This window comes from Cyprinodon tularosa, unplaced genomic scaffold, assembly GCF_016077235.1.
Source record: "Cyprinodon tularosa strain WSP-4 unplaced genomic scaffold, ASM1607723v1 ctg1204, whole genome shotgun sequence".
Classification (NCBI taxonomy): domain Eukaryota; kingdom Metazoa; phylum Chordata; class Actinopteri; order Cyprinodontiformes; family Cyprinodontidae; genus Cyprinodon; species Cyprinodon tularosa.
In genome coordinates, this window is record NW_024038009.1 from 229487 (window position 1) to 243939 (window position 14453).

A 14453-nucleotide genomic window follows, 5' to 3' on the forward strand; every position below is an offset into this window, starting at 1 on the left:
CCGGTCCGTTTCCGTCTCTGATCCGGTTCTAATCCGGTCCGTTTCCGTCTCTGATCTGGTTCTAATCCGGTCCGTTTCCGTCTCTGATCTGGTTCTAATTCGGTCCGTTTCCGTCTCTGTTCCGGTTCTAATCCGGTCCGTTTCTGTCTCTAATCCGGTCCGTTTCCGTCCCTGATCCGGTTCTAATTTGGTCCGTTTCCGTCTCTGTTCCGGTTCTAATCCGGTCCGTTTCCGTCTCTGATCTGGTTCTAATCCGGTCCGTTTCCGTCTCTGATCTGGTTCTAATCCGGGCGACAGTGGCGTTGGATGGAGGAGTTTGCCCTGTAATCGAAGGGTTGACGGTTCAAGCCCCGACTCCGACTTTCATTGTCGTTGTGTCCTTGGGCAAGACACTTCACCTGCATTGTCTACTGATGGTGGTCAGAGGGCCCGGTGGCGCCAGTGTACGGCAGCCTCGCTTCTGTCAGTGAGCCCCAGGGCAGCTGTGGCTACAATGTAGCTTGCCACCATCAGTGTGTGAGTGTGTGTGTGAATGGGTGAATGAATGTAGTGTAAAGCGCTTTGGTCAAGTCTCCTAACTTGAATAAAGGCGCTATATAAGTACATGCCATTTACCATTTACCATTTAATCCGGTCCGTTTCCGTCTCTGATCTGGTTCTAATCCGGTCCGTTTCCGTCTCTGATCTGGTCCATTTCTGTCTCTGATCCGGTTCCAATCCGGTCCGTTTCTGTCTCTAATCTGGTCCGTTTCCGTCCCTGATCCGGTTCTAATCTGGTCCGTTTCCGTCTCTGTTCCGGTTCTAATCCGGTCCGTTTCCGTCTCTGTTCCGGTTCTAATCCGGTCCGTTTCTGTCTCTAATCCGGTCCGTTTCCGTCTCTGATCTGGTTCTAATCCGGTCCGTTTCCGTCTCTGATCCGGTTCTAATCCGGTCCGTTTCCGTCTCTGTTCCGGTTCTAATCCGGTCCGTTTCTGTCTCTAATCCGGTCCGTTTCCGTCTCTGATCTGGTTCTAATCCGGTCCGTTTCCCTCTCTGATCCGGTTCTAATCCGGTCCGTTTCCGTCTCTGATCCGGTTCTAATCCGGTCCGTTTCCCTCTCTGATCCGGTTCTAATCCGGTCCGTTTCCGTCTCTGATCTGGTTCTAATCCGGTCCGTTTCCGTCTCTGTTCCGGTTCTAATCCGGTCCGTTTCTGTCTCTAATCCGGTCCGTTTCCGTCCCTGATCCGGTTCTAATCCGGTCCGTTTCCGTCTCTGCTCCGGTTCTAATCCGGTCCGTTTCCGTCTCTGATCTGGTTCTAATCCGGTCCGTTTCCGTCTCTGTTCCGGTTCTAATCCGGTCCGTTTCTGTCTCTAATCCGGTCCGTTTCCGTCCCTGATCCGGTTCTAATCCGGTCCGTTTCCGTCTCTCTGTTCCGGTTCTAATCCGGTCCGTTTCCGTCTCTGATCTGGTTCTAATCTGGTCCATTTCTGTCTCTGATCCGGTTCTAATCCGGTCCATTTCCGTCTCTGTTCCGGTTCTAATCCGGTCCGTTTCTGTCTCTAATCCGGTCCGTTTCCGTCCCTGATCCGGTTCTAATCCGGTCCGTTTCCGTCTCTCTGTTCCGGTTCTAATCCGGTCCGTTTCCGTCTCTGATCTGGTTCTAATCTGGTCCATTTCTGTCTCTGATCCGGTTCTAATCCGGTCCATTTCCGTCTCTGTTCCGGTTCTAATCCGGTCCGTTTCTGTCTCTAATCCGGTCCGTTTCCGTCCCTGATCCGGTTCTAATCCGGTCCGTTTCTGTCTCTAATCCGGTCCGTTTCCGTCTCTGATCTGGTTCTAATCCGGTCCGTTTCCCTCTCTGATCCGGTTCTAATCCGGTCCGTTTCCGTCTCTGATCTGGTTCTAATCCGGTCCGTTTCCCTCTCTGATCCGGTTCTAATCCGGTCCGTTTCCGTCTCTGATCTGGTTCTAATCCGGTCCGTTTCCCTCTCTGATCCGGTTCTAATCCGGTCCGTTTCCGTCTCTGATCTGGTTCTAATCCGGTCCGTTTCCGTCCCTGATCCGGTTCTAATCCGGTCCGTTTCCCTCTCTGCCCCGGTTCTAATCCGGTCCGTTTCCGTCTCTGATCTGGTTCTAATCCGGTCCGTTTCCGTCTCTGTTCCGGTTCTAATCCGGTCCGTTTCTGTCTCTAATCCGGTCCGTTTCCGTCCCTGATCCGGTTCTAATCCGGTCCGTTTCCGTCTCTGTTCCGGTTCTAATCCGGTCCGTTTCTGTCTCTAATCCGGTCCGTTTCCGTCCCTGATCCGGTTCTAATCCGGTCCGTTTCTGTCTCTAATCCGGTCCGTTTCCGTCTCTGATCTGGTTCTAATCCGGTCCGTTTCCCTCTCTGATCCGGTTCTAATCCGGTCCGTTTCCGTCTCTGATCTGGTTCTAATCCGGTCCGTTTCCCTCTCTGATCCGGTTCTAATCCGGTCCGTTTCCGTCTCTGATCTGGTTCTAATCCGGTCCGTTTCCCTCTCTGATCCGGTTCTAATCCGGTCCGTTTCCGTCTCTGATCTGGTTCTAATCCGGTCCGTTTCCGTCCCTGATCCGGTTCTAATCCGGTCCGTTTCCGTCTCTGATCTGGTTCTAATCCGGTCCGTTTCCCTCTCTGATCCGGTTCTAATCCGGTCCGTTTCCGTCCCTGATCCGGTTCTAATCCGGTCCGTTTCCCTCTCTGCCCCGGTTCTAATCCGGTCCGTTTCCGTCTCTGATCTGGTTCTAATCCGGTCCGTTTCTGTCTCTGTTCCGGTTCTAATCCGGTCCGTTTCTGTCTCTAATCCGGTCCGTTTCCGTCCCTGATCCGGTTCTAATCCGGTCCGTTTCCGTCTCTGTTCCGGTTCTAATCCGGTCCGTTTCTGTCTCTGATCCGGTTCTAATCCGGTCCGTTTCCGTCTCTGTTCCGGTTCTAATCCGGTCCGTTTCTGTCTCTGATCCGGTTCTAATCCGGTCCATTTCCGTCTCTGTTCCGGTTCTAATCCGGTCCGTTTCTGTCTCTAATCCGGTCCGTTTCCGTCCCTGATCCGGTTCTAATCCGGTCCGTTTCCGTCTCTGTTCCGGTTCTAATCCGGTCCGTTTCCGTCTCTGACCCTGTCTCTGCTCCGGTTCTGACCCGGCCCGGTTCCGTCTCTGACCCCCAGAGTCCACCCAGGCCCTGCAGGCTCCGCCCAGAGGAGGAACCGTACAGAGGGACAAAGAGATCAAGAAACTTAACGAGGAGATCGAGCGTCTGAAGAAGAAGCTGGCAGGTCAGAAGGTGGCGGTCTCAGAGTTCTGGTGTCTGAGGCCCGGTTGGGTCCTGATCCGCTGTCCTGTGATGTGTCAGACTCTGATAGGCTGGAGCACCAGCTGGAGGAGGCCGTCACGCTCAGACAGGACTACGAGAGCTCCGCCTCCAAACTGCAGACCCTGGAGAGACAGGTGAAGACCCTGAGACAGGAGAAGGAGGACGTCCACAAGGTAAACGGCGCCGTCCTCGTCCGCTTCTGTCCCCGCGGCCTCAGCCTTCATCTCCACCCTCCTCTTCCTCCGAGCAGCAGCTGGCCGACTCCTTGGAGCGTCTCAGGAGCCAGAGCAAGGAGCTGAAGGAGGCGCACTCCCAGAGGAAGCTGGCCCTGCAGGAGTTCTCAGAGCTGTCGGAGCGCATGGCCGAGCTGCGCTCCTCCAAGCAGCGTCTGTCCCGTCAGCTCAGGGACAAGGAGGAGGAGATGGACGCCCTCCTGCAGAAGATGGACGCCCTGAGGCTGGAGATCCGCAAGACGGAGAAGAATCGGAAGGAGGTGAGGAGTCTCTCCAAAATAAGAGTCACAATAAAGCTGTGCTTTGGCCACCAGAGGGAGCCAGAGCTCCTGCTCCTTTCACAATAAGAGTCCTGCTGTCTGTGTGTTTGGCAGCTGGAGGCTCAGCTGGACGAGGCCAAGGCGGAGTCATCAAAGGAGAGGAAGCTGCGGGAAAACGGCGAGGTTTACTCCAAACAGCTGGAGGCGGAGCTACGCAGCCTTAAGGTGAGGAGGCAGAACCGCCTCCCCTCTGTCAGGACCTCAGCACGGCCCTCAGGGTCAGCCCCATTCTGCTTTCAGTCCCAGCAGGGTCGAGGGGCGGCAGGCGGAGGAGGGGCGGAGTCTCAGCAGGAGCTGTCCCGTCTGAAGGCGGAGCTGGACAAGAAGGTTCTGTTCTACGAGGAGGAGCTGCTGAGGAAGGACTCCGCCCACTCCGGCGAGATCAAGACTCTGCGCAAAGACCTGCAGGAGTCCGAGGGGGCGCGGCTCGCCGCCAACAAGGAGCTGCTGCAGCTCCGAGACAAGCTGGACAAAGCCAACAGGGACAGGCGAGTCCTGGAGGACGGGGGTTCTGGTTCGGGTCCCGGTCCGGCTCCGGTTCTGAACCGGCTGTGTGTGTGACTCTGCAGGCAGAACGAGATGGACGAGGCCGTGGCGGCTCTGAAGGAGAAACACGAGCGCGAGAAGAACATGCTGACCGAGGAGAACCGCAAGCTGACGGCGGAGACGGACAAGGTGAGCGGCTGCAGAACCCCGACCAGAACCAGCGGCGGCCCGGTTCTAATCCCATCCTCTCCTGCAGCTGTGTTCCTTCGTGGACAACCTGACGGCCCAGAACCGGCAGCTGGAGGACGACCTGCAGGACCTGTCCTCCAAGAAGGAGAGCGTGTCCCACTGGGAGGCCCAGATCGCAGAGATCATCCAGTGGTGAGTGACCCGTGTCATCAGAACCGCCGCCCACCAGGGGGAGCTGTGCCTCTAAGCTGCTGGTTTCTGTGCTCAGGGTCAGCGACGAGAAGGACGCCCGCGGCTACCTGCAGGCCTTGGCCACCAAGATGACGGAGGAGCTGGAGTCGCTGCGCAGCTACAGCCTGGGGAGCAGACCTCAGGTACCGAACCGGACCGCTCAGAACCACCCAGGACCGCCCAGAACCACTCAGAACCGCCCAGAACCGCTCAGGACCGCTCAGAAACGCAGGCCTTTGGGTCCAGCTCATGTTTTAGGATCCAGCCAGACACAGGCTTTTATTGTGAAGGAGGCAGAGCGTTATTTGACCCGCTGGTGACATCAGAACCGGCCTGGGTCAGCAGAGGCCACGCCTTCTCAGAGGCGCTGGCCTCCTATTGGTCTAGAGTTTGATGGACCTGCAGCTCCATGTGGACCATCGATGGGTCACTGGAGGGAGGAGTGCTGGTTCCTGTAGAGCTGGGTGGCTGATCAATCTGGGCCATTCTAGGCAGGCCTGATCTAGACGGGCCCATTCTAGGCGGCCCTGATCTAGGCGGCCCTGATCTAGACGGCCCTGATCTAGACGGGCCCATTCTAGGCAGGCCTGATCTAGACGGGCCCATTCTAGGCAGGCCTGATCTAGACGGGCCCATTCTAGGCGGCCCTGATCTAGGGGCCCAATGAGGGGAACCTGAGGCTCCATCTGAGGCCAAAGAGCGGTTCAGGTTCAGACTCCAGTCTGGTCAGCTGTGGACCGCTGGAGCTTCCAGCTGATCTCCTCCATCAGGTATCTAGAGCCGTGATTATAGAAGCTGCAGAAACAGGTTCTGCTGTCTCTCCCCTGCAGGACCCCCTGTGGAAGGTGCGTCGAAGCCAGAAGCTGGACATGTCGGCTCGTCTGGAGCTGCAGTCGGCTCTGGACGCCGAACTGAAAGCCAAGCAGATGGTCCAGGAGGAGCTGCGCCGATTCAAGGCCGCCAACATCAACCTGGAGAGGTCAGAGGTCACCCAGGGTCGCCGTGGTTTCAGAGACGGTTGTAACGGGTCGGTCTTGATCCAGCTTTTCCCGTCTGTCTACAGTAAGCTGAAGGAGTCTGAGGAGAAGAGGCGGGAGGCGGTGGAGCAGGTGGAGAGTCTGAGGAGGGAGATGGAGGAGAGTCGCTCCCGTTCTGCTAAAGGTGAGGGCGCCTCCTCAGAAGTTCTCCTCCAGGTGGGATCCGTGTTGAACTCTGAGTCTCTGCAGGTCTGAAGCTTCCGGACTTCCAGGACTCCATCTTTGATTACTTCAACACGTCTCCTCTGGCTCCAGACCTCAGCTTTAAGGTAAGCCTCCTGCCGCGGCGCTGACCAATCACCAGCAGCGCTGCTCTAATCCAGGTGCTAAATGGCGCTTAGCTCCGCCTCCTCGCTGCTCGCTCTTTGGGAAGAAGTACGTTTTTCCCAGCGGGTTTGAGCCCGTCTGCCTTCTCCAGTCACTTTAACCTCGGCTGTAGCTGTTCACTAATGAGGCCACGCCCCCTCACATAGCCCCTCCCACACTAGGATGTCTAGCTCTTTGTTCCTGTGTGGTTCCTCCTCAGAAGATTCAGGATCTGCTCTGTCCTCCTAAAAGCTCCCCCCTTCTGTCGTTCTCAGACTGCAGACTTAGACTCCGCCCCCCTGAAGCCAGACACGGCGCCCTCCTCGCCGTGCTCCGTCTCTGAGAATGAGGTAATCCGCCCACAGTTCCACGGTGTGCAGCGAAAGCTTCGTTAGCTAACTGCTCTGCTCTTTGTCAACAGGAAGGGAAGGCAGCATCGCTCCCTGACAGCCCCTCCCCCACCTACCAGAGCTCGCCTGCACCCAAGGTACGCCGCCAGGACCCGCCCGTTTCAGGTGGATTAGTGGAGTTCTCTTTAGACCTCAGCTGGTCTTCGGTTAGAAGCAGGCGAGGGAAGCGGCGCTGCAGGCTGGAACCGGCCGGCGGTTAGAAGCAGGCGAGGGAAGCGGCGCTGCAGGCTGGAACCGGCCGGCGGTTAGAAGCAGGCGAGGGAAGCGGCGCTGCAGGCTGGAACCGGCCGGCGGTTAGAAGCAGGCGAGGGAAGCGGCGCTGCAGGCTGGAACCGGCCGGCGGTTAGAAGCAGGCGAGGGAAGCGGCGCTGCAGGCTGGAACCGGCCGGCGGTTAGAAGCAGGCGAGGGAAGCGGCGCTGCAGGCTGGAACCGGCCGGCGGTTAGAAGCAGGCGAGGGAAGCGGCGCTGCAGGCTGGAACCGGCCGGCGGTGAACAATGGCGGCTCTTTTAGAGCCTTCCGCCTCAGAAAACATCCGGTTTGCTTTGGACTAGTGTTAATTTTTATTTTTAAATTTAGTTTTAGTTTTAGTCCAGTTTCAGCATCTCTTGTTAGTTTTTATCACATTTAGTCGACATCATCCCATTTTTATTTAGTCTAGTTTTAGTCGACTATAAGTCAGAGCATTTTAGTCTTTATTTTAGTCCAAGAAAACATAATTTTATTTGTTTAGTTTTAGTCAACAAAAACCATCAACATTTTAGTCTAGTTTTAGTCAGGACATAATTTTAACCTTTTACTTTTTTGTCAGCAGATAATATTTAACATTTCCTAAAATTATTTCACATTTTCTCTCATCTTTTTGATAAAAAACACGATATTAAGGAACAAATGCAGACATGGAAGATGTTCTGACAATATTTGCATATTTATTTTGAACATTAAGGTTCAAAGACACAAACACAAATGCTTGCATTAAAACAAATAAAATAAACCTGACAAAGGATTACAAATAAATAAAATAAAGTGTCTTATGAACTTTACTCAAGTCCTGGCTGTTTAAAGCTAGTTCCCATAGAATAATAAAATAAGTACATTTGAGGTCAATGTTGTTAAAAAAACAACATGTTTGTTGTGTTTTTTCCAGTTACCGCCAGCTACCATGTGGCCACATTCCTTCCCTTCCACTAAAATCAAGCATTTGGTTTTGTTCTCCACTTCAATGAAGTGAAAATGTGTCCATAGATCACGTCTCCTCTTTCTCCTGAGCTCCGGGCAAAGCATGTTTTACTTTTAACCTGTCGCCGTGAATCCAGCTGCTGTCTGCTCCATGTGTTGGTTAGCCTACTCTGGGTCCGCCGCCCGCTCCAGGTTTGAAAGTGGGCGAGCTAACGAGAAAGGTGGAGAGGATTCGAAAAAAACATAAAATAATAATATGTAATTTTCGTCTCGTCTTTGTTCGTGAACTAAAATGTCCAAAGATTTTAGTCCAGTCTTTATTTACCGAACTGCATTTTCGTCTCGTCTTTATTAGTCCACGAAAATTATTTCTGATTTACTCCCAGTTATCGTTCATTAGTGGGGATTTTAGTCTCGTTTTCGTTCGGAATGACGAAATGAACTCTACTATGGACCAGCGTGTTTCCTGGAATTCAAAGTGTCTCAGCTTTAGATTTGCCTGATTTGGACCCATAAAGTTCTGGTCCATCAGAGGCGTGATGAAGCTGAAGCAGCTGTTTCCTGTGTTTCAGCCCAAAGCTCACCAGCTGAGCATCAGAACCTTCTCCAGCCCCACCCTCTGCTCTCACTGCACCTCCCTGATGGTGGGCCTGAGCCGCCAGGGCTACGCCTGCGAAGGTACGTCTGGTTCTGATCCAAACTCTGGGTGGTTTTTAGAGAAGGATGATTGATGCTCCGTCTCTCTGCCTTCAGTCTGCTCCTTCATATGCCATGTCGCCTGTAAAGACCACGCCCCCCTAATCTGTCCGATCCCAGCGGAGCAGGCCAAGAGGCCGCAGGGCATCGACGTCCAGAGGGGCATCGGCACGGCGTACAAGGGTTACGTCAAGGTAAGGCGGCTAGCTGCAGGAGCAGGATGATCCGCTACGGTTCCACACTAAACTGTCCTCTGGCAGATCCCCAAGCCCAGCGGCGTGAAGAAGGGCTGGCAGCGAGCGTTCGCCGTGGCCTCCGACTGTAAACTGTTTCTCTACGACATTCCAGAGGGGAAGTCCACCCAGCCGGGCGTGGCGGCCAGTCTGGTTCTGGACCTCAGGTAAGCCGCCTGGAGGCAGCAGGTTGATCCTTCCTCACCTGTTCCTGGTTTCATCAACCGCTTTGTTCCAGAGATGAAGATCTGTCCGTCAGCTCCGTGTTGGCGTCCGACGTCATCCATGCCACCAGGAAGGACATCCCGTGCATCTTCAAGGTAGGAAACGCAGCAGGCGCGGCTCCTGCCGCACCTTCCAGCTCCTAACGGTCGATGATGTTGCAGGTGACGTCGTCTCAGCTGATTTCGCAGCTCTCCTCCGTGTCCCTGCTGGTTCTGGCAGAGAGCGAGGCAGAGAAGAAGAAATGGGTCCGGATCCTGGAGAGCCTGCAGAACATCCTGACCAAGAACCAGGTGAAGAGTCAGCAGGTCCACCTGCTGCACGAAGCGTACGACGCCTCGCTGCCCCTCATTAAGGCGGCGCTGTGCGCCACCGTACTCGGTGAGTACTGGAGAGTCCAGAGGTCTGGTTCTGTTGGCGTTCAGGTGGTTCAGATGATCCGTCATGTCCTGATGGACGGGTTCTTCCTGAACATCCAGCTCCTCATAACCGCGTTCATGAGCTCACACACCGTTCAGAGCATTCGGCACTTTGAGAGCGTACGGCACGTTAAGGGCGTTCAGGGCGTCCCGCGCGTTCAGGGCGTCCCGCACGTTCAGGGCGTCCTGCGCGTTCAGGGCGTCCCGCTCGTTCAGGGCGTCCCGCGCGTTCAGGGCGTCCCGCTCGTTCAGGGCGTCCCGCGCGTTCAGGGCGTCCCGCGCGTTCAGGGCGTCCCGCTCGTTCAGGGCGTCCCGCGCGTTCAGGGCGTCCCGCTCGTTCAGGGCGCCCCGCTCGTTCAGGGCGTCCCGCGCGTTCAGGGCGTCCCGCTCGTTCAGGGCGTCCCGCACGTTCAGGGCGTCCTGCGCGTTCAGGGCGTCCCGCTCGTTCAGGGCGTCCCGCACGTTCAGGGCGTCCCGCGCGTTCAGGGCGTCCCGCACGTTCAGGGCGTCCTGCGCGTTCAGGGCGTCCCGCTCGTTCAGGGCGTCCCGCGCGTTCAGGGCGTCCCGCGCGTTCAGGGCGTCCCGCTCGTTCAGTGCGTCCCGCACGTTCAGGGCGTCCTGCGCGTTCAGGGCGTCCCGCACGTTCAGGGCGTCCCGCACGTTCAGGGCGTCCCGCGCGTTCAGGGCGTCCCGCTCGTTCAGGGCGTCCCGCGCGTTCAGGGCGTCCCGCGCGTTCAGGGCGTCCCGCTCGTTCAGTGCGTCCCGCACGTTCAGGGCGTCCCGCCGTTCAGGGCGTCCCGCGCGTTCAGGGCGTCCCGCACGTTCAGGGCGTCCCGCGCGTTCAGGGCGTCCCGCGCGTTCAGGGCGTCCCGCTCGTTCAGGGCGTCCCGCGCGTTCAGGGCGTCCCGCTCGTTCAGGGCGTCCCGCTCGTTCAGGGCGTCCCGCGCGTTCAGGGCGTCCCGCTCGTTCAGGGCGTCCCGCTCGTTCAGGGCGTCCCGCGCGTTCAGGGCGTCCCGCTCGTTCAGGGCGTCCCGCGCGTTCAGGGCGTCCCGCTCGTTCAGGGCGTCCCGCTCGTTCAGGGCGTCCCGCGCGTTCAGGTCGTCCCGCGCGTTCAGGGCGTCCCGCGCGTTCAGGGCGTCCAAGGAGTTGAGAGTGTTTAGAGCGTCCCGCACAGTATGAGCGTTCAACACGTTACAAGCTCTTAGCTCTTTCAGGGCGTTTAGCTAGGGTGACCACCTGCTAATAAGCCCAAGGGGGGACCAGGGGTATGTTTCTGGGGGACAAAGTGGGACAGTGCTTGGTGCAGCGGTGCCCCCACCTCACGGGCAGACTCACTGATAGAGGTTTACACATTTCTAGCACATACCACCTTACATGGTTTATTAATGATGTCCTATTCCCATAAACATGTAATTGCTGATGAATGCTCATGAATAGGCCAACCAAGGTGTATTTCTTTCTAAATAAAGATTCATAATACTTTGAACATTCAATGAACAGATGCACTTCCAATTCCGATTTACTTTAGCTATTCAATTTTATTTATTTTTTATTACAATTTATTCACTTTAAATAAATTATGATTTGAAATTAATGGATTAACAGGAATTGTCACCAGCATCTGAATAAAATAAGAAAGAAAGATAAGAGACAGAATTAATTTATGATAAGCTTCCTAATGGTTTTCCAGTACAGACTGAGGAGTGCAAACCCATCACCATCACAATACAAAACAATACAAAAAGGTGCCAAAATACAATCCTATGCAAAACAATGACATATTTTGATCTAAAAGGCTACTGTTTCCTAAAAGTGACGCATTTGCACCCCTGTAGAACCGCCCACCAATGTTAACTTCATCTTAGACTAATGGCGTCTTACATACACTATATTGCCAAAAGTATTTGCTCACCCATCCAAATTATTGGAATCAGGTGTTCCAATCACTTCCATGGCCACAGGTGTATAAATTCAAGCACCTAGGCATGCAGACTGTTTTTACAAACATTTGTGAAAGAATGGGTCGCTCTCAGGAGCTCAGTGAATTCCAGCGTGGAACTGTGATAGGATGCCACCTGTGCAACAAATCCAGTCGTGAAATTTCCTCGCTCCTAAATATTCCACAGTCAACTGTCAGCTGTATTATAAGAAAATGGAAGTGTTTGGGAACGACAGCAACTCAGCCACGAAGTGGTAGGCCACGTAAACTGACGGAGCGGGGTCAGCGGATGCTGACGCGCATAGTGCGAAGAGGTCGCCAACTTTCTGCAGAGTCAATCACTACAGACCTCCAAACTTCATGTGGCCTTCAGATTAGCTCAAGAACAGTGCGCAGAGAGCTTCATGGAATGGGTTTCCATGGTCGAGCAGCTGCATCCAAGCCATACATCACCAAGTGCAATGCAAAGCGTCGGATGCGGTGGTGTAAAGCACGCCGCCACTGGACTCTAGAGCAGTGGAGACGCGTTCTCTGGAGTGACGAATCGCGCTTCTCCATCTGGCAATCTGATGGACGGGTCTGGGTTTGGCGGTTGCCAGGAGAACGGTACTTGTCTGACTGCATTGTGCCAAGTGTAAAGTTTGGTGGAGGGGGGATTATGGTGTGAGGTTGTTTTTCAGGAGCTGGGCTTGGCCCCTTAGTTCCAGTGAAAGGAACTCTGAATGCTTCAGCATACCAAGACATTTTGGACAATTCCATGCTCCCAACTTTGTGGGAACAGTTTGGAGCTGGCCCCTTCCTCTTCCAACATGACTGTGCACCAGTGCACAAAGCAAGGTCCATAAAGACATGGATGACAGAGTCTGGTGTGGATGAACTTGACTGGCCTGCACAGAGTCCTGACCTCAACCCGATAGAACACCTTTGGGATGAATTAGAGCGGAGACTGAGAGCCAGGCCTTCTCGTCCAACATCAGTGTGCGACCTCACAAATGCGCTTCTGGAAGAATGGTCAAAAATTCCCATAAACACACTCCTAAACCTTGTGGACAGCCTTCCCAGAAGAGTTGAAGCTGTTCTAGCTGCAAAGGGTGGACCGACGTCATATTGAACCCTATGGATTAGGAACGGGATGTCACTTAAGCTCATATGTGAGTCAAGGCAGGTGAGCAAATACTTTTGGCAATATAGTGTATCTAGGTTTCTTACCTTCAGGTTTCTTCTTGAAGTTGTATTTCTTGTTGGAGCGTGCACCATCTCTTTCACTACATAAGTATAAAAGTACAATAATGCGCAATTCCAACTGGTATTTTACGCGAGCGCGCTTTTTTTACGTCACCGCGCGTTCTGGCTGCATTCTTGGAAAATGTTTAGACCGGCCACTGATGATTCAAATCACAAAAAAGTGGTAGAAAGACGTTTAAAAATTGACTTCAAACGTTTAATCTCATGAATTTGGGCTTTCACTGCCATCTGCTGTCATATGAGAGTAAGCACAACTTGACGACCATAAGCTTTTTCATATTTCTTGCATTGATTATGCGTGACACGGTCTCAATTTGCAGGACGAATGAATTGGGCTTCAAACGCTGTGCGCGCACGCAGTACGCGGGACGGGTGGTCACCCTACGTTTAGCGCGTTCAGGGCACTTAGCTCTTTCAGGCGTTTAGCGCGTTCAGAACCTTCAGCTCGTTTAGTGCGTTCAGTTTTTATAGCTTCAAGGAGGCAAGTTCACGTGGGGACGGTGTTAAGCCTCAGCCCCGCCCCCTCTGCTCAGTGATTGGCTGATGTCTCTTCCTCCTGCAGACAGGGAGCGGATCGCTATGGGAACGGAGGACGGACTGTTTGTGGTGGAGGTCACCAGAGACGGTGAGTAACAGACCTCTATCATCTACGCCCTGGGCGGAGCGCTCAGTCTCTGACCTGCTCTTCGTCGTCTCGCCGTAGTCATCGTCAGAGCCTCAGACAGTAAGAAGGTTTATCAGATCGAGCTCATTCCCAACGAGAAGATCGTCGCTCTGCTCTGTGGCCGAAACCGCCAGGTCCACCTCCACCCCTGGGGGGTTCTGGACGGAGCCGAGTCCTCCTTCGACACCAAGCTGGCAGACACCAAGAACTGCCAGGTTCTGACCACAGGGGTGCTGCGACCCGGAGGTCCTGCTTGCCTGCTGGCTGCCGCCAAACGTCAGGTCAGGGCCGCCCCCACCCGCCGCAGGTCCGTGTGCGAGGTCCGGTTCTGAAGTCTCGGTTCTGTGTGGCCCCCACAGGTCCAGTGCTATGAGATCACCCGGGCCAAGCCGTACCATAAGAAGCTGTGGGAGGTGCAGGCTCCAGGCACGGTCCAGTGGCTAGGCATGCTGCGGGACCGGCTGTGTGTGGGCTACCCGTCAGGCTTCGCCCTGCTGGCCCTGCAGGGGGAGTCATCCCCCATCAGCCTGGTGAACCCGGGCGACCCATCTCTGGCCTTCCTGTCCCAGCAGCCCATGGACGCCCTGCACGCCCTGGAGGTGGGCTCCAGCGAGGTCCTGCTCTGCTTCAGCCAGCTGGGAGTCTACGTGGACGGACAGGGCCGGCGCTCCCGGGACCAAGAGCTGATGTGGCCCGCCACGCCGCTGGCCTGCTGTACGTCACCGCTTCTGCTCTCTGACGCATGGCGCCTGGAGTGTCATGCTGTGGGACGTCCAACTGAACCAATGTTTCTGTTCTGTCCTCAGGTTCCAACTCGTTCCACCTGACGGTCTACAGCGAGTACGGCGTGGACGTGTTCGACATCCACAGCAGCCAGTGGGTCCAGACCATCTGTCTCCGCAAGGTAACCAATGGGAGCCCGGCTCTGGCGGCCAATGGGAGCCCGGCTCCCGCGGCCAATGGGAGCCCGGCTCCCGCGGCCAATGGGAGCCCGGCTCCGGCGGCCAATGGGAGCCCGGCTCCGGCGGCCAATGGGAGCCCGGCTCTAGCAGCCAATGGGAGCCCGGCTCTAGCAGCCAATGGGAGCCCGGCTTCGGCGGCCAATGGGAGCCCGGCTCTAGCAGCCAATGGGAGCCCGGCTCCCGCGGCCAATGGGAGCCCGGCTCCGGCGGCCAATGGGAGCCCGGCTCTAGCAGCCAATGGGAGCCCGGCTCTAGCAGCCAATGGGAGCCCGGCTCCAGGGGCCAATGGGAGCCCGGCTCCAGGGGCCAATGGGAGCCCGGCTCCCGCGGCCAATGGGAGCCCGGCTCCCGCGGCCAATGGGAGCCCGGCTCCAGGG

The 14453-nt window shown here is 55.6% G+C and overlaps 1 protein-coding gene across 1 annotated transcript in view; it reads left to right on the forward strand.

Annotated features, from left to right (window-relative positions):
- The window catches only part of cdc42bpb (CDC42 binding protein kinase beta (DMPK-like)), a 37732-nt gene that overhangs the window by 16928 nt on the left and 6351 nt on the right, over positions 1-14453 (forward strand). The window contains exons 10-31 of the mRNA XM_038274701.1: positions 3161-3268; positions 3346-3479; positions 3557-3799; positions 3914-4024; positions 4100-4347; positions 4429-4534; positions 4602-4726; positions 4803-4908; positions 5596-5744; positions 5829-5926; positions 5992-6071; positions 6384-6458; positions 6530-6595; positions 8269-8374; positions 8450-8586; positions 8653-8792; positions 8864-8945; positions 9012-9228; positions 13013-13075; positions 13154-13395; positions 13474-13828; positions 13921-14018. Coding sequence (XP_038130629.1) covers positions 3161-3268; positions 3346-3479; positions 3557-3799; positions 3914-4024; positions 4100-4347; positions 4429-4534; positions 4602-4726; positions 4803-4908; positions 5596-5744; positions 5829-5926; positions 5992-6071; positions 6384-6458; positions 6530-6595; positions 8269-8374; positions 8450-8586; positions 8653-8792; positions 8864-8945; positions 9012-9228; positions 13013-13075; positions 13154-13395; positions 13474-13828; positions 13921-14018 — 3089 coding nt within the window. The remainder of the gene's footprint in view (positions 1-3160; positions 3269-3345; positions 3480-3556; positions 3800-3913; positions 4025-4099; positions 4348-4428; positions 4535-4601; positions 4727-4802; positions 4909-5595; positions 5745-5828; positions 5927-5991; positions 6072-6383; positions 6459-6529; positions 6596-8268; positions 8375-8449; positions 8587-8652; positions 8793-8863; positions 8946-9011; positions 9229-13012; positions 13076-13153; positions 13396-13473; positions 13829-13920; positions 14019-14453) is intronic.